Source organism: Halictus rubicundus, chromosome 7 (genome assembly GCF_050948215.1).
Source record: "Halictus rubicundus isolate RS-2024b chromosome 7, iyHalRubi1_principal, whole genome shotgun sequence".
NCBI classification, from domain to species: domain Eukaryota; kingdom Metazoa; phylum Arthropoda; class Insecta; order Hymenoptera; family Halictidae; genus Halictus; species Halictus rubicundus.
Window position 1 is genome coordinate 4,940,908 of NC_135155.1, and position 25,734 is coordinate 4,966,641.

General features: G+C 35.7%; 1 protein-coding gene across 5 annotated transcripts in view; it reads left to right on the plus strand.

The window, feature by feature from the left end:
- Gprk1 (G protein-coupled receptor kinase 1) overlaps window positions 1-25,734 on the plus strand; it is a 48,762-nt gene that overhangs the window by 15,380 nt on the left and 7,648 nt on the right. For 2 of the 5 annotated variants that reach the window (XM_076790603.1, XM_076790602.1), the window contains exons 2-7: window positions 11,013-11,089; window positions 16,419-16,492; window positions 16,594-16,695; window positions 21,116-21,190; window positions 21,289-21,350; window positions 21,451-21,502. In XM_076790603.1, the coding sequence (XP_076646718.1) occupies window positions 11,013-11,089; window positions 16,419-16,492; window positions 16,594-16,695; window positions 21,116-21,190; window positions 21,289-21,350; window positions 21,451-21,502 (442 nt within the window). Of the gene's footprint in view, window positions 1-11,012; window positions 11,090-16,418; window positions 16,521-16,593; window positions 16,696-21,115; window positions 21,191-21,288; window positions 21,351-21,450; window positions 21,503-25,734 lie in introns of all 5 variants that reach the window. The other 3 variants (XM_076790607.1, XM_076790606.1, XM_076790604.1) reach the window with 3 other exon arrangements.

Below are 25,734 nucleotides of genomic sequence, written 5' to 3' on the forward strand. Positions count from 1 at the left end.
TAAAAATATAAACATTCTCATGATTAATGTGCTCAGTTCGAATAACGTTGCACCGTTAATTTATTGCTGAAACATTATACCCTTTCAAAAATTTGCTTCCCTTGAAATAGCGGTTTTTGACATGGTCGTTCCATTACAGAAACAAAATATGCAAATATCAAATGTTGTTATAGCGGCGAAGCTTTTACTGTCCCGGGAATGATAACAAGGTGTTTTCGATTTACGGGAGAGTGAGAGTACATTAATGCGAGCGAGCCTTAAAAATCCAACAGTATATAGCATCTTCGTAAACATTTTCGACAAAACTCTGTCATATTTCATAACATTTTATATATTTCTGAAATTACAATTTTCATTTGTGCAGCATTCTCTAATTACAGTATATTTTAAGTCCTTATTACTTAGTATTTATTTTTAGACCATAAATATTTGATTTTGTTAATCGAAAATAATATCTGCTTCCTAATTTTCATTGACAGTTTCTGAAGGCAGAAGGTGCGCTCTATCGTGCGGTATAATTAGATTTTGAGTCAGACCTTTCATTTTCAAAACAAATTGAGCACTGTTCGAGACAATTGGTGCGTTAAAAGCGTCTTTTCAGCTTGTTAAATATTTATAATGTTACAAAAGAGTACACCGTTGTATTCTGGAGAGTCTACAGAATCGCTCTGCACAGAAATCATTCGTATAGCTTGTAGGATCGAAGCAATAAAAATTCTTGAAGTTGATTATTCGATTTTCCCATTAACATTAAATTTCTCGAAAATTGCGTTAAATTTTATTTAGTGTGGTTTGTTAACCGTACAGAACACAAAATGGTACATGTTGTTTTATAAAAATTACACGACTGAATGTACTTAGATTCCTCGCAATTTTTGTAACAATATGTGCTTGAATAAATAAATTGAATTAAAAATTTCTGATATAGAAGCATCTTTGGTAATTTCGATTAATTGCATAAGATCAAATGTGAAACTGGTCATTTGTGGTACGGTTAGCGTTAAATTTTTGTATCCTCGGGAATAGGATGCAAGCTCGATCAATAGTTGACAAACATTCGTCCCATAAATTACAATTCTTCGAGAACTCTTGGCTCCCACCGCCATCAAATATCCTGTGTCTGAAACTTGGCGCATCCCATTGACCAATCACCATTGGAAATAAGCAAAGTGAAAATGTGAACTCCACCTTCGGAAGTGAACTAGAAAACTTCGAGATCCAACCAAGTTCCCTTCACGGAAACTCGAAAAGTGGAAAAGTCAGGCTGCGACATATTCTTAATAAACCAACACGCAGACGGAACCAATACGGAGACTTTGTTGTTCCACTAAATTCTTTCGAATCAACTTTGTGCATCAATATGTACAGTAATGTCTCGATATATGCACCCAAATGTTTTTGGGTCCGCCGGGCGACAGTTCTAGAAGAGGTACAGTGATTTCTCTATATATGTCGCCAGAGCCTGGACGATAAACGTCGCGGAATTACCCCCACTACCGCGGAGTATACCCCGTGAGGGGCCACGAAGCACGAGAGGCCTCGTAACACGGCTCGGGTATGTCTCCTGCACGATACATGACGCTGAAAACGCCCATGTTGGTGACATATATCGAGAATTCACTGTTCTATACATTCTTTGTAGATTGTCGAACGTAGGGTAATATAGCGATTGAAAGAGAAAGAGGGACCGAGTTTCGGCAAACGTCAAAGGACTCGGACCAGCTTAGCCTTCAAAATTAAAAAATCCTTATTTTTAGTTTTTCGTCGGTGAAACTTGTACTATCGTATTTGTCTCGTTTTTCTGGTTAAAATGGCACCAAACACGACCTGATTGCGATCATAATTACTCGCGTAATAAGCGATTCAATTTTCGGACTTGACGTTTGCAGAATTCGTGTACCTTCACCGTAAATGTCAAGTGCGAGACTTTAATCGCTCGTTACGCGAGGAATAATAATCGTAATTGTATCGTGTTTGGTGTCATTTTAATTTAAAAAACGAGACGAATACGATGATGAACCTTTCATAAAAAAAAGAAATAAATCGAAAATTAGAATAGTTTCAGTCTTTTTGCATTAATGTGAGAATCGCGAGTCGCGAGTGTAGTGTGTCCCCGATTTTGAATTCTGCTTAAAATTATTGTCTTTTACAGAAAGTTAGTGTAGAAACACGTTAAACAAACTTGTTTAATGTAGTATCGTATATTCAATCGATATTTTAATTTTTTTAATTTCACTGTCTTAGGTTGCCAAGGTTTCTAGGTTCTTTTTCGTTCCTAGTGATTCCATAGATTACTCTTTTTAATTTGTGCTAATACAACCTCTCCGTGGTTTTTTATAATTATCTTTGAACCGTACAGTTTTTCATCCGCTTCGCTTTTTCACTACTTTCGTGGCAATTCTAGGAAGGATACGCGCGTAGAACACATGAATGTATGTTTCTCTTTCCCAAACCGTTTCCGTCATGTTATCATAATATCATATAAAGTCTGACAAGAATAGATTAATTGCTCAAGCACTTGATTTCTGCATCGCACAGGAAGTGTTGCAGGTTGAACTCAAAATTTGAATCGTACCTAATCTTTTATTTCATCGAACCGCGCACCGCTGTGCGAATAATCATTACCATCGTTTTATTAGAATCAATGAAAACCTTAAAACTAATGCGCACATAAAATTCCTGAAAATTAAAAATTGCCAATTCTTTCGCATAGATTGTTACAGATATGCAACATTAACCAATTCAAACGAAACCTCGTTGCAATACCTATTACGTGAATGCAACATTTTATTTATAATATTTCTTCAGTGGATTTGCCTTATCGAATACTGCTGTTTATTGCAGTGATAACAGGAAATGTCCCAGATTTGTTTAATTTATCTTTCATCAGTTCCTCCTGGATCCTAGAGTATTTTGAAATTTGCAAAGGTTTATAGTCTATACTGCTGTGATAAACCAATTTTTTCTTAAATCATAGACCAATGTAAATCATTTTTATACAGTTCTTACTAAATTTTGTACATGGTATCTACAATTATATTGCGATTTTTATATTTTTGGACTAATCATATATTTTTACGTAAAAAAGATATAAATTATCTGTATATTTTTGGACAAAATCATGTACAAGTTATATTATTCATAATCTTTTACGTTATTATCAGATAATTTATTGACGGCTAACGAGTTCGCGTTTTTATTAGAGTTTTTAAGTCTTGCTTGTACACTTTACGTGATAAACAATCGTATATTGGTGTATAAAAATCGGCTTGTTCCGTTGTTTGGGACTTAATGGGTTAAATGCGAGGATGTTTACAGCGAAAATTTCGGTCGAAATATACGGCTTTTCATTTTTTATTTCGAGCGTGCTCGGACCGACGCGCTTACGAAATCGCACTATTTGCGGTGGGAAATTCAAATATTTAGAAAACGTCAGAAGTGTTTCCAGCAGTCAAACCGATACTGGTTTTCGTTTTGGCAACGTTTGCACGGATCGAGAGAATTATTTTGATTGTTGGCCGTGCGTGAACGGTCACGTTTATGCGTCCCAATGAAACAGCTACACAATGTCTACCGCTTTATTACCGTTCCAATTATTAAGAACAAATTGTCCTTCGATCGAGGCTGTTCTGCGATCTATGCGGTTCATTTTATTACAAGAAACTATCTTCCCCTCCCATTTAGAACGACCAGAAAAGCAACTTCGAAACAATTAAAAACAGTTCTTGTATAATACAATATTGACTATCGGTAGCAATAAATAAAATTTAAATTAGATTTACCAATGCTCCAATATTCTCATTGTTCCACGAACAAATATTTTTAAAAAACTACCAAGTGAAATTCTTTTGAATTTTCAATTTAGTCATTTGGAAAATGTTTATAAGTAGGTAAATGTTTACAAGTTGTATGCTCGTTTCGGATTTGTTATTCTGATAAAATCTTTTTAGCCTTAAAACTGCTCTAAAACTGACAAACTACTTTCACTATGAATTATTCTTCAACAAGCCGTAATTATTTTCTTACAAATTTGTGTTCAAACTACAGACCAATAATACAAAGGCCAGTGGAATAGGAAAGTAACTGAGTTAGGTCATCAACGGCAAATAAATAAATAACATAATAAAAAAAAAAAGCGGATCATAACGCGAGGAGCTAGAAGAAGAATCTGTAGCAATAAAGTACAGCAAGTTATCGAAATGTTATTTTAGAACCGCTTGCACAAGTCGATTTTACATTAAAACACTGCACGGCGTTGCTAGTGCAGCTCGATGTTTAAGAATAATATTCAAGAACGGCTTGCTACGAGCAGCAAGAAGGTATAGTTCGATGCGAGCATAGTATCTAATCGGACACTCCCATTTTAGGAAGTCTAGCATCACGCTAAGAAAACTGTTCGAAAGGCAGAGATTAGATGTGTTATACTTTGTTTACCCCCGCCTGAAAGTAGTTCAACACTGTTGTTGCGAGATAGTCTTCGTGAGGGAACACCATAAATCAGGGTGGCTTAATATCACCGTCGGCGTCGGTTCGTTGTCCCTTAAAGCTTTGTTGGTACCTAGACTAGGGACGGGGGAGTGGGAGGGGGGTGGAAAACGAAAAGGAAGAATAAATCGTAGAACCCTGGGATAGGATCATTCGCTTCGTGGATCAATTCCCTCGATTAACTTTTCCGTTTCTTTTTATTTTCCAAGTGCACTATTACTCACGACATTTCGGCCCCGTTGGTAGCCATAACAGTGACCAAGGAATCCACAAGTAATATGTCAAAGGAGAAAGTGCTTTTTTCGTTAGGCTAACAATTAGACTGCGGGTCTTTTCTTTATTAAGTCTAGTAGATCAAACGTAACGTTTTTCCATAAAGTCCAATAAAGACCGTGACATAGATCGCGTTTGGCCACCATTTTCTTGTGACCGCGTCGACCGCGCACGAGCGTAGGAAAGGACAGCGCGTGTGTAAACACGGACCGTCACTGCATACCGCCAATTAAACCGCTAAATACAGTTCAAATTATATAGTGTTTAGTGTCATATTAATTAGAAAAATGCCACGAATAAGTTGGCGAAGGTCCCGTAAAAAAATGATGAAAAACAAGGAAGTTTTGTAATTAGATTGGTAGTGGATACAATTTACTATAACACCTCGAGCTTCTCGACCCCTCGCGGGGCGCGAAGTGGAGGGGATAGGCGAACTAAAATCATGCAGGTCCGTTCGGCTTAGATGAAGTCTTTACTGCAGTCTTCGATTCTTTTAATTTTTCTCCCGTTTCAAATTCTAAGTCGCAAAAGCATGAAATCCATAATCTAGGGATAATATATGTCGTAATCATAACGGGTTAAAAATAAAAGTTGGTTCAAAAGTTCGTATATTTTACGGCCTTAATCTCTTAAAGCCCCAGTTTGTAAAATAAAAGACTCGGTAAACATTTTGTAACGTTTGCTCAGTTAACCGCAACGCATACTGCGATTGAGAAGGAAAAAAACGGATAATCCGGATTTTGCTTGTTACTGCGGCCGCCGGTGGAGAGCTGAAACTTGATATAAAATATTTTTTGTGTAGAACACTACTCGATAGCCCATCGTTAACCCGAATCGATCCGCGGGAATTTTGAACTGTTCGATTCTGGACCGATCCCTTTGAAACTGAAAATTTGATCTCTTCTATCTTTGGCTCGTCCATTTTTTATTCGTTGTTCACACTATTGTATTTTATAGTTATCCAAGCACCGCCACACGACTTCTGTGATTGCTTTTTTGATTCGTCCAATGAATTTTTCAATATTTTATTATACGTTACTCATCGTACGAATCGTTGCATAATTCTGTCAATGTTTGGTCGAGTATAGGATCTTCTTCTTGGAAAAGGGAAAACAAGTAACGGCACACTTCGTCATTCTTCTGTCGTCGTTCGTTGGTGCATCACTTTGTCATCACATCGTCAATGCATAAGTGCGTTCCTAATCGAATGTGCAAATTACAACAAATCTTAATTTAACTGTTTTTGATCATCTTAATAAGTTGAAAGTAACATACATGTATACTGTTAAATTTGTATAATCTTCCAGTTTTATATTTCACCTGTCACAATTAGGCAGCGGACTTTTATGCAAAATAAAAACTGTCTACATTGATTGCTACATTATTTTCTTAATAATTCTAATAAATTAACAATCATACTGCAAATTCTTTTGCATTAGGTGTACTCATTTTTGTGATCAACTTAAAGAGCCTTTGAAATCGTATCATCTAAAAAAAAACCATTCTACAGTGGTTACTCTATATATGTCCAAAACACGGGTCTAGCCAGGGACATATATCGGCAAGGACAACGTAGAAAAGGACTTTTATCGGATAAGCGTTTGCGACATATACAGGGTGTCCCACATAATACTATTCACGATTTTTCAAGTACTTGCGATTATCTGACAAACAAATATTTTCAACGAAAGTTGATCAGTTTTCGATTGGCTATACATTGCAGTAAAAAAAGTTCGAGACAAATTTTTTTTAGTATTGTCAAGGTAACCTTCATTTTTTTAAATGGCACTTTGTATTTTTGACTTAACAGTATTAATAGTCCGTATCGTATAGAATTGAGCGTACAACAACATGGATCACATTTCGAACATTTGATGCGACTTTTTCACGAAATCGTTTGCTTTCATTCCGTCAAGGTTCCTGAATTGAATGTAATTTCGAGTCTTGATAATAAACACAAGTTATTATCACCCATTCAATCACTGTCATTTCTTGTTGAAATTTTGATTTCTTTGCCTCCAAGGTCATCCGAAGGTCATGGTACGCTAGGTCGATGAATGCGTCTTGATACAGGCTATAATACTCTTAAGTCAAAAATACAAAGTGTCATTTAAAAAAATGAAGGTGACCTTGACAATACTAAAAAAAATTTTTTCTCCAACTTTTTTTATTGCAATGTATAGCCAAACGAAAACTGATCAACTTTTGTTGAAAATCTTTATTTGTCAGATTATCGCAAGCACTTGAAAAATCGTGAAAAGTGTTACGTGGGACACCCTGTATAGAGTAAACATTGTAATCGGTTCATTAATGAGGAAAATAATTGAATGACTCGTGGTCCGCCCTGTATAAAGCAATCCACAAATTGCGAATCAATATCTTTGATTCTATGCCGTATCGCTTTCGTTCGACATACATACAAGGAGGTTTGATCAAACATTTTGATGACCGTACGTTTTGTTGCCTAGGAAATTGTTAACAAAAGAAGTACCGGAGGTGTTCCTCTTCATACACTGGTCAAGCCTCGCGCAGTATACATATTCTAGCAGGATTATGTTTCGCTGTCGTGCCAGTGCACATACATGCAGAGTGACTCGCAAACGCACTTATCAAATTGCGAAAATTTTTTTGCAATGAACATACATTAGTCCCCATCCTTCTGTCGTGCCAATTCGAGACGCTTTCCCTGATTCTCGAGAAAACAGTATGTTCTGCATACTGTTTTATTGCCCATGGCCAATACCAACAATCTTGTTTTCATTTTGCCTCTTCGTTTTATTCATTCTTTTATTTCCAACAGTTTGCAGTGTTTGCTTACAATTAATAATATTGTAAACACTTACGAAAAGTCGAAGCGATGCTATTGTAACCCAGTGACTCTCAACCTATTTCGAGTTACTTTTTCTTGTATGATTGTTGCTCACGATACGTATATAAAAATTTTTAATTAATGTAATTCGAACTATTTTCGTGATTTTATCGTTTTAAAACAGCCTGTGGAACAGTAAAACCTTGACAAAAAAATCTAACTGTACTATGACATTCTTCTCGCCTTATTAATATTAATTAAAGGAGTCGAAGTTCTAATCGACCATTTTTTTGGTTGCAATTGTTTCAGAACATGTTAGTCTTGGATAAGAATTCGCAGTCTACTTGACTCTTTCAGTAATTAATTAGTATAATCATTTCCACCCGGACAGCAAATAATTAATTATTGTACCATAATTTCAAATAAAACGAATTAGAATAAACCTTGCACAGGTTAAAATTATACCGAAAAGTGGTAACATAAATGTCGATAAATAAGCAGCATTTTTAGATGAGAATATTTTCGATACAATTTTCTATAAACGTCAGAAAATATTGTAGGCGAATGCCATGACATAGTAAGTGGCGAACGTGCACCTAGTTTTCACAACGTTGCGCTTAATACTAGAACGGTTCTATTCCAGTGGTAAACCGAGTTGTTTACGTCTATTATTTTGCATCGTTTAACGCGAATAATTTACTGCCCAGTTTGAGCTAAATGAAATGTATCTGTAACTCGCTTATGCGATAATAGTCGGTTACTGTGGAACAGCGTGTAAAACATAAACACAATATACGTTTTTTCAAATTTTAGTCTGTTCACCATCCACGCTTGTTAATTGTTCTATCAAAGCTTGTTACTTGTTTTGAACAATTTGCTGTCCGAAAATGACATAATTCTTTCCGAGAGTCGTATCAATCGAGAATAGAAATATTAAGTCTACTGATATTCAAATGAGAATAAATACAAATTCGAAACACACTGTTGCCCTTTCAAGCCACAGCATAATTTCTTTTAACAATCTCGAGGCTGACTAAAATTTCTCGTCGCAAAATTCTTTTGTCGGCTTGCCACTGTTGTCCACGAATACGCGATGTTAACAATTAGAGGAAGCGCGGCACGCTTGGAATACCAATTTGTTTAAGGGATGGGAACAAATAAAAGTGCGCGAAATATCATAAGAAAGATAATGTTATACATCAATATGCGGGAGAACTTCGATTATCCGAACCGAACAAGAACACCTGAGAGTTCGTATAATAGAACAGTAGCTTAATTAACCTGCTGACTTCAGTCTGTATGGATTTGTATAGTAATCAGTGTTCCATATGGATCGCCTTAGATCGAGCCATTTCAATTTCAAACTTACTGTGATGATAGAGACTTCAGATGTCATCGGTTCGGATAATCGAGATTCCACTTTACTCAGTAATAATTAAAAACGCAAAACATTGGCGTAACTGAAAAATTACATGAAATACAAATTTTATTACGGTGCAGGTAATTTTGAATGTTTCAATTTACGTTAAAAATTCAGGCAACAAGTAAATAATATTATTTTCACTTATGACCACTCTGAGCTTGATCCGATCAGGCATAAAAATCACAGTTTGGATCTTAGGCACCCCGAGTCATAACATTTACTTACGGTACTTGCTGGTATAATTTTCGGTTGCTGTCATAACTAACAAATTCATAGTGCATCCACACATCACACGTGAAACACTTCGCCGCCTCTCCACTTTTCGTTTCGCCGTAATTCACATTGCAAAAGTGACGCGCAACAACCTTCTCGGCATTCGTCATCATTATTCTGAATTAGCAACGTGGCATCAAAGCGCAACATTTCACGCCGCGTTTTGCAATCCCGGTTCAATCGCAAAATCGACGCGAGACCGTAAAATCGATATGCGAACGAGCAGATAAAATTATTTATTTTAAATAATTCTTTCGCTTTATGGTGCCATAATATCCGTATCGGTCTAAACTATATTGTATTCGCGTTGATCGCGGCAACATTTTTTATATGTCAATTTCATTAGTCTTACGTCACCCCGCAAAATCTCCGGTCGAAAATGTGATAATTATTATTCTTCCGTAAATGTTATTCGGTTCGCAGGTCATTCGCTCCTCTTATTTGCAGTGCTACGAATTAGACAACGTTGGTAGCTTGTTAAACACCTCGGTATTCCAAATTACCAAGAGTATTCCAAATATGCTGCATTTCCTCTACAATCGTTGCGACTCCGTGGATTCGCGATAAGGTAGAGGGACCACGTTACCGACAAAAATTGGCGAAAAATGGTTTTACATGCAACTCAACTTTTCGTCCTTATATGAGAATATTTTTCGCCGGGAAAGGGCTCGTTCGGAAGGGGAAGGTTTAATCTAGCGCGCGCTGGTCATCCGCTGACGAGATTATGCAGATATTTGGTAATATAAGTGTTGGAAGTAGGCCAAAAATTATATATGTCCCAAATATCTAGTCGATAAAAGTCTCAGAACTATCCCTACTGAGGGGCCCTAATGCTCGAGTGACCTCGGTCGCCGAGGAATGTAAACATAACACGAGTCGGGTATATCGGTGTGAGACCAGGAGACCACTACCAATCCAATAACAAAACTTCTTTATTTTTCATTATTTTTTTATGGAACTTTTATTATACTAAACTATCAGTTCCTTCAGAGCACTTTCTGAAGAAGTATAAAATTTGAAAAACATTTTAAAGTATGAATATAAAGTATAACAGTTTCGCAAGAACAAATGTCTTCTCAAGAGCCAAGACTCCGTGGATTCGCGATAAGGTAGAGTGACCACGTTACCGACAAAAATAGGCGAAAAATGGTTTTACGTGCCTCAACTTTTCGTCCTTGTATGAGAATATTTTTCGCTGGGAAAGGGCTCGTTCGAAAGAGGAAGATTCAATCTAGCGCGCGCTGGTCATCAGCTGACGAGATTATGCAGATATTTGGTAATATAAGCGTTAGAAGTAGGCCAAAAATTGGCGATTTGCATGCTGTGGAATCCAAGCATTTTTATGCCATTGGATGAGTTTTCTGGATGAGATCGAGAGTAGCGCGCGCTAGAAAATATCTCCGGCTACAAATTGAGCTATATTTTGTCTTGATTCTCTGCGAAATAAAGCCGAAAACTTGAAGCACGTTTCTGGCGTCATGATTCATAATATCGATAATACAGAGGAAAAAATGTGACAAGTTTAGTCACAAGACTTAGGACCGGTCGGATCAAGACCAAGACGGCTCTTAAGTCTGTGTCTGAAGGCTGTGAATGGAAATTGTACAACAGTTACCGACCTGCTGACTCTGAAAAAGTCACATGACTATCCCGGGCCCTTAAATAAGATTGTATTAAAAACATGATAACTTTCTACGAGTTAACTTCTAGAATCTAATGGTTACATTCGCGTTCTTCTTTCTGTTGCAGTGTCAGAAGTGTAATGCACAAGTATCTGGAAAAGAAGAAGGAAGTAACCTTCGATAAAATATTCAATCAAATGTTTGGTGAGAAATGTTTACGTATACTTAATTACCTAGACGTTAATCGTTAAGAGAACGTCCCGTTTGAATCATACAAAGTCTGTACCGAGTCTCGTTTATTCGCAAAGGGCACAGATTGCGAGCTTCGTAATCTTTATCGAGGAGCGATACAGTGTTTACTCGATATATGTCCAAAACACTGGTCTGGCCAGGGACATATATCGGCCAGCAGATACTATTCTTTGATCCACGTGACCTTACACTCCTCGGCGACCGAAGACCCTCACGGGGTATACCCCGCGGGAGTGGGGTTAATTCCGCGTTGTTTATCGTCCAGGCCTTGGCGACATATATAGAGCAATCACTGCATCAGCTCCAATCCTGATTAATTTGCACAATAAATAGTGTTGCATATAAAACACCTTAAATTGACTTATTATGTGCAGCATGTTGGGATGATAGAGACTTCGAACGTCAAAGGTTCGGATAATCGAGGTCATACTGTACTTATTAAAATTCTTGAGAAATGAAATTAGTTCCTATCTAATTCTAATCTTCTTGAATCCACGCGGAAAATTTATATTTTACATAAAGATCCGTAGTTTATTAATTAGACTCCACGAACTAGAAGTTTTCTCGCATAATTTTGTCCACGTTCTCGAGCAAATTGACCACTGTGCGACGTCTACTATCACAGTGTGAGCGAACGGCGAGGTCTCCAGTGCGTAAAAATTAAAGTTCCAGAGTTTATATATATATTTTTTTTTTAATGTTAATCGCGAAGTTAGTGAAATTTTTAAAATAGAGAACGTTCCATATTCCCAGAAACTTCGCTCGGGAGGCTGTTTATGTGCAGCGGACCACTTCGAGTTTATTATCTACCCATTGTAAACTTTTTACTCCCGAATATATATTCTAAACAAAGTTTTTGCAAGAGATCGATGGCTTTTATTAGGTAAATATAAAGCACTTGGCCTGTGCTAAAATTGCCGAGCGCGCGCAAGATAATGGCCCGTAATAAAATTGGCAAGCACAGCGCGCGTAGCATAAGCGGCGTGGCGTTCGTACTTTATGTTTATTTATATTTCACATTTTACTGCTATATTAGTCAATGCTCCGAGATCCCATTGTCCGTCTCATTAGTACGTACAGTGGATCCAAAAAGTATTTGAACACTATACTTCCGATTTCCAAAAAATTGTCAATATTTGAGCTACGATAATTTTATTAAAAAAAATAATACAATAATTTTAAAAGCTCCAACTACTACGAGAAAAACTATACGAAAGTTTGAAAATTATCTTTGACAAGTTCCGAATAATTCTATTGAAAATATCCGCACGAAATGTTATACTACACTAATTTTTTAGTACCCAAAATCATTTAGAAACTCGACTCATTTTTATAAACGTTTGTCTGATTTCAAGAAAAATATAAAATAGACTTTATTTGGTTGAATTTGTCATATTTGCATAAAGGAGACCCACCACGTAATCATAATGTTGTCGAAAACCAGAAAAATTATTATATTTTTTTTCATGCGCTTAAAAGACACGTGCGCCAACTGTCGCTCCAAAACGAAGTGTCTCTATTGATCTGATTTTGCTTAAAATATAGTTCGCTTAAATATAATATAATGTTTATCGGATTTCAATATAGTAAGTTTTTTCTTTTTTATTTTAGTTGCACAACTACTTTACTCGGCAGTGTCTGCCTCTTTTTTCTTCTTAGAATAGAACGCGAGCAAAAACGACGAACATATGGCTAATCACCTTAATAATTTCCGGCGCTATTCATCCTAATTATTTCCGACATTATTCACCTTGCTTCCCGCACTATCGAACATCTGTTTACAAGTATACACACTTTTCCAGTATAGACCATCAGTTTTATTACTCTTTTTAATTTAATTAATCTTTTTTATTTAATGTTTCTGTTCGTTATCTGAAATTAGCAAGCAAAATATTAGCTCTTTATCGTAAAGACTGAAAATATCGAAGAATACTGCATTTTGCGAATGTTTATTTTCAGGTACGTTGCATACGCTTTGGAAAGTCGGGTCAGAAATCAGAGAAAGATTTTTTCGGGTCAATTTTAGAGCGTACGTAATAAAACAATGGAAACAGTATTCACTTGCAACGACTACTTTAATTACGCATTGTTTGTTGTTCCGAAGGTGTCTTTCGGTAGTGATAAGGACACTTAAAATTCTGTTACGCTCGTCTGTACTTGGCTAGAAAAAATAAAGCTCGTTTCATTCGTAATCAAAGGACAAGTGCAGACGTATATCTCAGCGCATGATAGACAGCCAGAAGCTTTATTGTTAAACCAACTAAATACACATTCGTCTACTTGTATTTCTCCACGCGAAGAATGCACGTCGATAATTAACATTTTAGATTTTATAGATTAACATAAACTAACATAAACGATGGGTTTGGTTGTCTTTTAGTTAATGATTTAGCTTAAACCGAGGACTTAAGAAACGGGGGCTTGTAAAAACGGATAAAATTAATTTGACAATATTTTTGGTCAGTTGTTCCGATTTGAATTAGTTTAAAATTGGAAATCACTGCCATATCCTGATGGACGCATAGTACTGTCCGTGCCTCACAAGAAATCTCGCTCCGCCTGTCCCCACCGTTGACGTTCCAGTAGGCTAATGTTTAGGCTTTGACGCCACGCGCTGCATAGTATGTACCGCTGTATATATGTAGTACAGCTTTAACCAATAGAGCAGCCGGAGGCGTGCCCCTTCCACTCTGACCAATCTGCTCTTCTCGTGCGGCACGCACAGTACATGTATTCGCTAAAATATTATGATTTACGCTGTCTCGAAGAAGTCTGGAGCTTGTTATCTCTCAAAAGCAAACAAAGAAATCCTTAAACATACAGATGTTTAATTGCAAGTACAGCGATGCACTGTACAAATTGCAATTCTGAAGTATCCACTTAATAAAAAACTTCGAACGACGCAAGGTGCTCCGAATTATCGTGACATTGTGTACGCCGTAAAATGACACATGGAAAATGAGAACAATAATATGAATAGTTACACGCCGGTACCATACAAATGAGAATTGTTAAAACCGTTTTATGTGCCACTGTTGCGTCACGCATGCGAGCTTACACGTGCGAGTTTCAACGGTCCGTCGGCTCCTTTGATGCGCGTCTTTTTCAACCCTTTCGACTGCATCTTGAACCGACCAAACGGCCGGTGCGAAGTCAATATTTTGTGTCTGCAGAGTGTTGGCAAAAATGTAAATTTTATTTGTCTAAATCAATTTCATTGTGATATTACACGTGTGTTTGGTACTCAAGGTCAAGAAATTGAATCCGTCTGAATTATCGTTAGACTGCGGATTTTATGACAAAAATGAGTAGACGCAATTTGAAACAGTAGACAACAGTTTCGGAACAGTTTACAACTTAATGAACTCCTATTTGCTTTCTGCGTCCTGCGATTAGTGCAAACAATTTTTATTTTGCATAAAGATCCGCAGTCTTATCGTGTAACAAATTGAATAAAACATTTTGATGACTCTGAAATTCTATATGACTTCAGAAAAAAATCGTTGCTTATTGCATGCTTTTCTTGCACATTTTTCTTTTATTATCAGTAATCGAAGAGATATGCCCAAATTGGAAGGGACACTCTGTGAATATTCGTTGATGCAAATTAAGTACGAGATATGAAACAAAGGTAGCAACTGAAGAAAATTCTGCGGGGGGTAAAGACAGGGGGTTGGTTCATTCAGTTGATTATACATTTAAATCGTTCTCGTTAACCTGGCAACCCCTGAAGAGGGTTCCTCGAGTTTACAAGCCGGAATCATTTAGACCTGATTTACTTTCCTCCGTGTAAAATATTTTCAAAAATTTCTTATTAACATAATATATTTCTTTCTTTAGATAAATACAATATTTTTTGTTAATATCTTAAACAAAATATGCATTAAAAAGCCGGGACACGGTCAAATTTGTCTCGTAATGCTAATTTGTTTAATACGTCATTTTTTGACATATAGTGCCCACCATAAGTATGCGGACAACAAAAAAAAATTATTTTGACAATCTAAGCCATGAAATAAAATATTTGTATTTCAAGCATCTGAATCACAAAGTAAAATATTTCCAGTTAACAATCTGAAACACAAAATATAATATTTCATTTCCATAATCTGGCATAAAATAAAATACTTATATTGAATACGAACCATTATTTTCAGCCAGAATATTAAAAATAAAAGGAATAAAATATTTCGAAATGAAATATTTTTAATATTCTCCAAATAAAATACTATTAGTACCCATAATACTATTAGTACCCAGTAATCAATTATTTTGAAATCTAAAACAAACTTTGTAGTAAATTCAAGTTCTTATTTTTTAATTTATTATACAGGGTGAGTCACCTAACGTTTGCACCTCAAATATCTTTGTTGTTTGTGAAAATACGTAAAATATGGTAAGGACAAGGTTGAATGGTACAATGGGGCTGACACGATGTCAAAAAAAATTTTGTTTTTGTGTCATTTTGTTAGAGATATCAAGGCCACCTTGACTTTTTAAAATGGAACTACCCTTTTTTAAACACCTACAATGGTTGCGTTACTCCGGTAACGATTCTGCTAAGAAATGGATCTCTACGAAATCTGGATAGCAATGAAGTGCAAATTGATCGACGAATATTCTTGTTGGTCTCAGATAATTGATGCGGTACCCATATTCCGTGCCTATATGCCTTTCCCATTTCATGTAGGTGCCTTTGTATAGTTGACCATGTAGACCCAAGGCTTCTCGATAATTCTTGTATACTTAATTTTGGATCAGCTTCCACTAGAGATTTTAGGGTGTCATTATCAAATTCGACTGGTCGTCCACCAACAGCAAACCTGAACCAACGTTGACACTTGTTGACCTTCAATACATCTCCATAAACATCGCAAATTTTCTTTGTTGTTACCGTTCAATGACGAATATGATCCTGGATAGGTACGGACGCCGCCATTTTATTACAGGGTTGTAAAAAAAATTATACTTTTAAGAATATTTTGAACACAGGCTGCTTTACCGAACACTGTAAAAGAATACGTCTTTCCTCTTCAACGATTGGTACAGAACTAAAGGCAAAACAAATTCTTTGCAAATAATTGATTACTAATGGGTACCCCTAATATTTTGAAAGACTATTTTAAAAACTTATTGCATCAAACAAAGTATTTTATTTTCAAAGTTGTACGCGTACTTCAAAATAAATAGGATTATCTACTATTTACTATTTAAAATAGTATTTTACCCCGCCGTGCTCTCGATGCACCCATTATTCTGTTCTCTCGTTTTGTATTTTCAGGTTACCTTTTATTTAAGGATTTCTGCGAAAACGTGTCGGAGGAGCCGGTCCCGCAACTGAAGTTTTACGAAGAGGTTCGTGTTAGCCCGCACACACGCTATAGTTAAGTTTCGCTAGCGTGGTGACACGCGTCGCCGTCCAACTCCATAAGGAATTTCTCATTTATGCATTGTAGATCAAGGCGTACGAGAAGCTCGAATGCCCTGAAGAGAGGAGAAAGCTTGCCAAAGAAATCTTCGACAATTACATCATGAAGGAGCTGCTGTCGGGCACGCATGTGAGTAACTTTTCTTTTGAGAAAATTTGTACACGTAGTATGTGTAAAGGTGAATTTAGGCTCTTCACTTCGGCCACAATGAAAGGTGTGAAGATTGTTTTCATCCAAAATTACCTTTGATCTTGCAAAGTGATCAGTACCACGCGGATCTTTATGTAAAATAAAAACCCTCTGACAGCGTGCCCTGGGTCTATTTTGACCCAGAATATCAAAATTGTCATTTAATTACTCAGTTCCTTGAAAAAAGTTCCTTAAATATTGAGCTAAATGATCAGCAGTTACATCAGGAAATAGTAATTTTCAATATTTATAGACAAGTTTTAAGAAATTGGAATGAAGTAAAATCCAATTTTTAGTGGGAACAGCCTTTGTAGACAAAAAAAAAAAAAATAAATATCTTACTAAATTCTATCAAATTTTGTGTTCTAGCATTTTTTGAAAATTTCCGCAGTCTATTGATAAATAATGCGGTGAATAGTCGTAAACATCGTCAATTATTGTACACAGTAAAGTCTTGATCTAAGCCGAACGGAGCTACACGATCTTAGTCAGTTCGCCTATCCCCTCCACTGAGAAGCTTGAGCTGCCTCGGTCGCCGAGGAGTGTAAACACGGCTCGGGTATGTCTCCTGGACCATAAACGACGCTTGCAAGACCCATGTTGATGACATACAGTGTGTCCCACGAATTCTATCCACTTGAATATCTTGGTTATTTCAAAGAATACGAGAAAATGTTACTTACAGAAGTTGTAGGGTTTAAGAAACTACATAATATGGTATAAATAACATTCTTCCAACTGGAGGCGTAGAGAAGATATAAAGGTCACCTTCGTTTTTTTCAATGGAGTGTCCAATTTTTTATGCTCGATTTCGATAGATTGGCGTACTCTCAGTATAAAAGTACTAAAGTGTATTTGTCCTAAATATCATTGAATATTATTTATACCATATTATGTAGTTTCTTAAACCCTACAACTTCTGTAAGTAACATTTTCTCCTATTGCTTGAAATAACCAAGATATTCGAGTGGACAGAGTTCGTGGGTCACACTGTATATCGAGAATTCACTGTATTTGTCACAATTACGAAGTTATCGCATCTTTTCGAGTATCGGAAATGTTTAAATTTGGGTCGACTGTAAACGCTCCGGTTTCCATGTTTCGTGCTGATTGTGGACGGTCCATCCACATCCATCTTGGTCTACATCCAAGATCTACATCGCAAGTGAAGAAGTATGAATTCGCCTTAACCAAGAACGATCGTTTCCTACCGGCAGAAAGAAGGCCGAAGTTCAAACATGGCGGAATCGAGAGAGAGATCACTATACCCGGGAACATATTTACCGAAACACCGTTTCTTTGAGCTTCCATTCGGCAGGAGAAAGGGAAGCCTTGAGGAAGCCTTCATCCTTTTGTCTTCGAACATGTGAAAAAGCGCCAAAAATCGTTTCTGAACTATGAAAAACAGTGTAAAAGCCTCGGACCCTGCCTCGCCTTTGCCTTCTTCATGAATGCTTGAATAAGGTCTGGAATAGGTCTTTTCGTCTCGCGCGGGGGCTTCTAATCTCTAGCCCTCGATGCGCCCAGAGGAAGAACTATTTCCGTGGTTCTTTTTTTTCACACGATTTTTCCCCGGCTCGACACACCCCTAATTTTAGCCTCGCATTCAATCGCTCCCTGCCTACGATTTTCCCCTCTGTCGCGTTAGGCTCTTTATCAGCTGAAGCTTGTGGAACGGTCGATCTTAGACTTTACGTTCTCGTGTGGACGCGCCAAAATCGGTTTTTTTTTCAATCATATTTTTTAAACGCATACAACATTGCACATATTTTCCCAAAACTTTATGCTTGGATTTATTGAAATGACAAAATTACGACAGCAGTACACTACAAACCTTTAAACACGTTTTTCTCGAAACAAAATTACATTTTTTCGTTGAATTTATCGCAATTTTTTAATTAATAAATTACCGAAAAGAAAGGAAATTTAGGAATATGCGATTCAAACATTCGCCATTTTGTCAGTTTTCAAGATAAATTATTAATTTTTGGCAAACGTACTGATTGAGAATCGTCTTGATTTATTTGTTTTAGTACGATTTTTTTAACATATTGGTAACATTTTCGATTTTAAAAAAAGTCCAAGATATTATTCGTTACAGTCCCTAATTTAACGCACAAGTGAACTTTAGCTGGATATTTACCTTTCGCGATAAGAATAAAAATACAACTGTTGCAATCAGCAACCTTTTGTCAATTCTCTTGCATTTTGCAAATTGTAAGGAAATTGTTTACGCTCGTATTGCACTTCTTTCGATCTGGTTTAATTAATAGTTAATCTCTCTCAATTGACAATGTGAAGTAGATTGCATCTTAGAACCCTTTAGTCTATCTTAATCTTTAGTTTCGTGAAGGAGTGCATTTATGTTTGTTCTATATTCTATAAAATAAATACTCTTGCATCGCTCAAGCTTTATGTTTCAGCTGAGCATCTTGATAGAACATTTTTAAAATTCATAGACACTGACACTGAAAAATGCGTCTAGATACATAGAACGACCGAGTCTTTTCTATGTTTCAAAATTGGTTCTAAATTTTTAAATCTGAGGGTTTCCTTTGCTTCTTGCTACGCCACGCTTGCTTTGACCGAACCAGAAATGTAATATTTGCTCCTATCAAAAAGATGCATTGCGTTTTTCTTCGGGTTGCCTCGTTTATGCGTGTATAGTTATCTTCTGGGTTTTCCGTCCATTCATGTAAAAATGCGAGATTCTCTTGTTGCAAAATAAATAGTGTTACTAAAACATGTCGTTTATGTACGTACAAAATACTACTGATAAACTATGTTTTAACGATATGGGAAATGCGACAGTTAAATAATTATTTAAGACAAGCATTATTATGAGTTATTAATATTTGTTATTCGCGAAAATTATAAGGAACGGGACCATTAATTTGTAACTAACATCTCCATGAATGCAACATTTTCCACTCGAATAGAAATAAATAAATAAATTATAAGACACTGTGCTCGACAATGAAAAAAAACTTGACATGATTAAGCAAAAGATAATTAAATTATTATTCTTGGTAGTAAGTAAATAATAGTTGAACCCCTTTCCTTTTGCATTAAATCTTTAATATGTTCGTCGCTAAACGAATTTTCCGCTCGTGCTACTATTATGTTCTTTTATATTGGAGGAAATAATGTGACAAAAGTAATAATAATATATTAGAAGAAATATTCTGCCTAACATATTTCTTTGGTTATCCCTTGGTTCTGATTAGAACAAAATAAAAATTGTTTGCATCAATTGTTAGAAACAAAAGCCAAATAGAAATCTGTTTCTTGCTTTATTGATTTTAATACATTGATATTTTTTAATTCTTCTAATCTGTCTACTGATTTGAATCGCATCTATTTATTTTTGCCCTAAATGCATAAAATCCGCAGTGTACTCATAATTTTGCGCATACCTGTGTTTTCGTGTTACTATGTAACAAATTTGGATTGATGGTCATTTACTAAAACCGGGAAAAATTTAATGTCACGCTGATTTTTACATGGAACTTCATAAAAACTGTGTATTCGAAATAAAAATATAAATGCTACAAGTACGTGAACAGCATTTGAAAAAATGTTTAACTAATTATGTTAAGTACGTTTATCGAAGCTGTTTCCCATACTGCGTGTACAATAATCCGGGCAATCATAAAATAAAAGGTTCGAATCATAGAAACACTTCTGAATAACTTTTAGCAACAATTGCATTCGGTAATAGAAGTCAAAATGTAAGAGTTTCGCTAATTATCGTTACAAGCGTTGACTATTAATCTGTAAAAATCGATAATGCGAATCAAAAAAGAGTCTGAACGCTGATTTTCTCGAGAAACTGCGAATATTTGAACTATAATAATTTCGTTAAAAGAAAATGGTACAATAATAAATTCTTGAAGCCTCTGTAAAAATATCTTGGACAAAATGAACGGTGGATGGAAAAAGCAGAGGCTTCAAGCTTTAAAATGAGTCCGGGTATATTCTTGTACTATTCTTTCCTTTTTTTTAAACAAAATTACCACAATTTAAATACCGACAATTTCTCGAGAATGAGAAATATAGTGTTCAAATACTTCTCGAATTCGTTGTACGCTCCGCAGGCTGGAAATTCACCAATTTTCTTTTCTTAAATGCTATAAAATTTTTATTATTTTCTGTTTGTGTTACAAGATATATTTTCGTAAACGTAACATTAAAAGTGAAACATGATTCTTTGAATTTGAATCCTAAGATCTCCTATGTCGTTATTTCTCTAAAAAGGTTCTCTAGAAAATTTCGACAGAATATTTAAAATAAAAATATTTGAAAGAATGTTTGTAACCAGTTGAATTGTACTAGTTTGCATATTTTAATTGTTTTCCAGCAATACTCCAAGGAAGCGGTGTCCATCGTTCGGCAATACCTCATAAAAAACGAAGTTCCCGTTAATTTATTTGAGGTTGGTCCTTCACGATCTGATATCGCTTAATTGTAATAACGTTAACAACTTGGTCAATCTGCGTCGATCCAATTAAATCGCATCGATTACCTTTGCAGCCGTATATCGAAGAAATTTTTAATCACTTAAGGGGAGAGCCGTTCAAGAAGTTTTTGGAGAGGTACGTTGCTGCATGAACGAAACCAAAAAAAAAACAAATGTCAAAATTCATTCTCTGGCGTCAGAGACAATTCCTAAGAAATGTTGTTGTATGCTTTCAGTGAAAAGTACACCCGTTTTTGTCAATGGAAGAATTTAGAATTAAATATGCAGGTAAATTTCAACTGTTTTCTATTGCGATACATCTATTTTTCCGCACTATAGTGGATGCAAATTCATTAAACTATAGATTTCTATACGACATAAATATGTTCTGCATTGGGAGAAGCTGAGAATATTTATTTCCAAAAATTTCTTTCCACCTTCTGCAGTCGCGATTAGACTGCGGATTTTATGCATTTATGGCAAAAACGAATAAGTGAAATACATGAAAAATACATTAGAAAAACATTAAAAGATTCTAAAAATACTGTTGCGTTATTTCCGACCTATTCAAATTATTCAGACAGAAAATGACCTTTTTGTTTCATCTCTAGTCGTTATAATCGAGATAGAACAATTTTTTATTTTGTATAAAAATCCGCAGTCTGGTCATGATACATGGAAAATAATAGTTTGCGCATAGTTCGAAATTTGGTCTACTCGTTTTTCTTCTAAATGCATAAAAATCACAGTCCACTAATTATAAATGCTATCAGAAATAACAGTACGCGCAATGAGCGTAAACCTGAAAATTCTGAGAAAAAAAAAAAGATGAAAAGATGAGTTGCAAAGTAGTCCAAGGGAAACTCAATTAACCTGAAAACTAAACAACCATTGTTTTCAGACACTTCAATTTGCCTCCACTATAATGGACTCAAACGCTACATAAAATTGCATGTTTAATCAACCTGAATGCCTCCGCCTGCTTCTTATTTTTAAATAACCGCGCTGATGCTAATACAATTTGGTAACAATAAAAAGGAAAAAGTGTTTACTGCTCTATCCGAGTAAATTAAAATTGAAAAAGGTAATGATTTAGTATAAGTAATAACGAAAAAAAATAATGATGATCTGCAAAAGTCGAAATTTGTTGTCGCAGTCTTTTTCTTAGCGAAATCAACATAGTTCACATTACGAGAATTGGAAAATTAGTGTTCATTTAATGTTCTACTTTTTTGACACCCTGTACAACTTGCATAATATTTCATGTTCAAAAGCTGCGACAGTAAAATTCTCAAATCTAATAACAGTTTGAAAATCGCATGAAGGCTATCGTTAAAAACAGAGTGCATATATCATGTCAAAAAATGTGAAAAAATCGTGTCAGCTAAAAATGCAGAATAAAAAGCTCGTTGGTAGAGCAAAATTAACGGATAAAGTGATTAACGAATCGTGCAATTACTATGGCAAGGCAGCTCATGCATTATTTAAACATCGCACATGGCCTGGGAATAAAAATTAGGTTCACAAAATGCAATTATTCCGTTCGATCAATCTTGATTAGTACTGTAGTCTGTACGTGCAGCATAACTTTAAACTGTTTTATTTATAAATAAGTTGAACAAGCGAGAAAGTTCAAATGCGTTTTGTTCAAATATGGCAGTTACAGTTGTATGGAAGATGTTCAAAAGTTTCCGGAATGTGGTTCATTATGCAGAACGTTATTTTTATAATTAATTGATGCAAGCGTGAGACATGTTTTATCAGGCATTCGCAACTGTGCGTCACGATACTTACGTAAGATAATGGTAAACTAATTATTTGATGTAACATTGTGTTGAGGTAAGCCTACAGAAGTGCAAAAAAAGTATTATTTTAAATTTTACAACCCAGTTTTAATTTAAAACTGTGAAACCAAGGTTTAATTTCAATTAGTACAGAAATGTCTCGGTATATGTACAAGAGATGTGTGCGATAGTTGATATCATACCGAACATGACACGGCATTAGATACAATACTAATCGACTTTTTTAACGAATGTCCAAATATGCAACCTCTCAACGTTTAAAACCACTTACTCTCTCAGAAAAGAATGATTACTATTATTATTATTAAAAATGATGATCTAGGTTTGACTCGATCATCTGTACGACTGCCTCTTATTTACTATAAAATAATGTACACAAGCCTCGTTGTTTATTAACGACTGAATGATCAGCAGACACCTAAGTACTCGTTTAGACAACTCATACTTTTAAAAAAAGAAGGTAAACTGAGGAATTAAAACAAATCCCACTTTAGTTGCATAATCGAATTTGCAAATCAAAAATATTCGGCCCAAAGAAACAAACGTTACGATAACGATCACGTAAACAACAAAATTTGTCAGTTTATTAACCACTAACTTTGACCAACTTGAATATTTCCGTTATTTGTAATAATATGAAAAAATGATATACTCAAAACGTGCATGGTATGAAAGGGAAAATATTGTAATGCAAACATTTTTTACATGGATGAAGGCGTTTCGAAAATTCCAAGGTTATCTTGATTTCTTTAAATGGAATTTCCTAGCTTTTGTGTCGTGAGTCGATAGAGGACCAAATCCTGCGTAAAAATTAGATCTTCATCTAATAGTTAACGAGATACAGTGAATTCTCGATATATGTCCGATACGTCGTGTATCGTCCAAGAGACACGAGCTGTATTATGTTTACACTCCTCGACGTCCGAGGCCTTCTTCGTGACCCCTCACGGGCTATACTCCGCGGTATTGGAGATAATTCCGCGACGCTTATCATCCAGGCCTTGGCGACATATATAGTTAAGTCACTGTATTTATTTTAGGCATGCCATTTGCAATTTACCTTGCGAATGCAATTCTCTATGAAGAGAACTCGGTCGAAACATTTATAAAACATTGGAAAATGTGCTCTTCATGAAGTGGATCGTATTGTGTTATAATTTGTGTTTCTTAGCAATAATCGTGATTGTAAATTTCCCAATAAATACTGTGTAAAAAGAATCTGAAAGCTATTTTTCCACCTCTCGGCGCCATAAACCCCAGTACCCGGACGTTATGCTATTCCAAACAATTAGGCACAATGTATTTAAACATTGAGAGGTCTCGCATAGATGGACAAGTGGAAGTGGCCAGAAATTTTGTATTAGGGCCGTTTAACAATATTGCATATACGTTTAAACGTGGATCTACCGACTTGGATTTTTTTGAGGAGTTACGAAAATGGAAAAAAAGTTCCGCGAACAATTTCAATTGGTCGGAGAAAATAGTAAAAGTTGCTTTTTACAATTTTTCTTACCGGAGTCTAGATTACAAATTTAAAACATCCGAATCTCAGTGCATTCTGAATTCGGATTAGTATTATTATTATGCATATATAATATGTTACTGCTGAGTCCTCCTTGGGGTACAAACCCCCGCCATAGTGGGGATAAACTTTTCACAAATAACGTGCACATCTCTGTCACATATATCGAAGCGTTTCTGTAGTTTTTTTTTCTGAAATCTCTTCCGATTACAGAGTGTAATGCTAACTACAACACGAAGAGTTAACATCAACGTACAGTTTTTATGGTAACACAACTAGAAAATGTAATAATGTTTCTATTAAAAAGAAAAAACTGCACTGTGCAATTGTATAAACAATTGGAAAGAACGTTCAAAAAGCCGACGTATTATCGGTTCGAATCCTCCAACTCGTGTCACTTACGAATTGTTTTTTCAAGGGATCGATCCTCTTCGTGTCTTTCTCCACTCCCGCACGATCATTGTTCTTCCCTGGCAAAATCTGCCAGAGAAAGGTGTCTTTGCGTCAAATGCTCGTTGCTTGTAGCAACTTCAATATCTGCAAGTCATCATCGGGTATCGATGACGCTGAAGGACACTGCATTTGGCCAATGTCATCTATTCTAGTAGCTCGGAACATTCTCGCTGACATTTTCAAAATCGGCCACGATAGAAACTAGCTTTTCCGATATCCTTCAAGAAATGAATTATCCAGTTTCGAAAACGACTCGGGTGATTTTATTCACTTTTCAAGAAAACTTACAAAATTTACAAACAAAAGTGTATACAAGACGTTCCTGAATACCTCTCAGAAGGTATTGACGTTGCTAAACACATGTTGTTTAAAAAATTGTTTGTTATAAATCGGGACACTGAGTGGTATATATAAATTTTTCTGTAAAGTCCACTCAATTTTATGAATATTTGAAATTCCTCGTAATATGCTGGCGTTTATTAACACGGTCGCTACCAGCAGTAACAATCTTCGTGGCGACAACATTTATTTAAATACAACATAGTAAAAACATCTAAAACATTCGATAAAAATATTATAACAGAAGCCTGGATAAATCCCCTGAATAATATACAGTGTGCTATAATTATCAATAACGACATATATCGATTTAATTTGACTTTCTTTAAGTCGAATACAAAATGGTGGTCGCCACACATCTGTGACGTCTGATAGCGAACCTGTTAAGACGAATACAACGA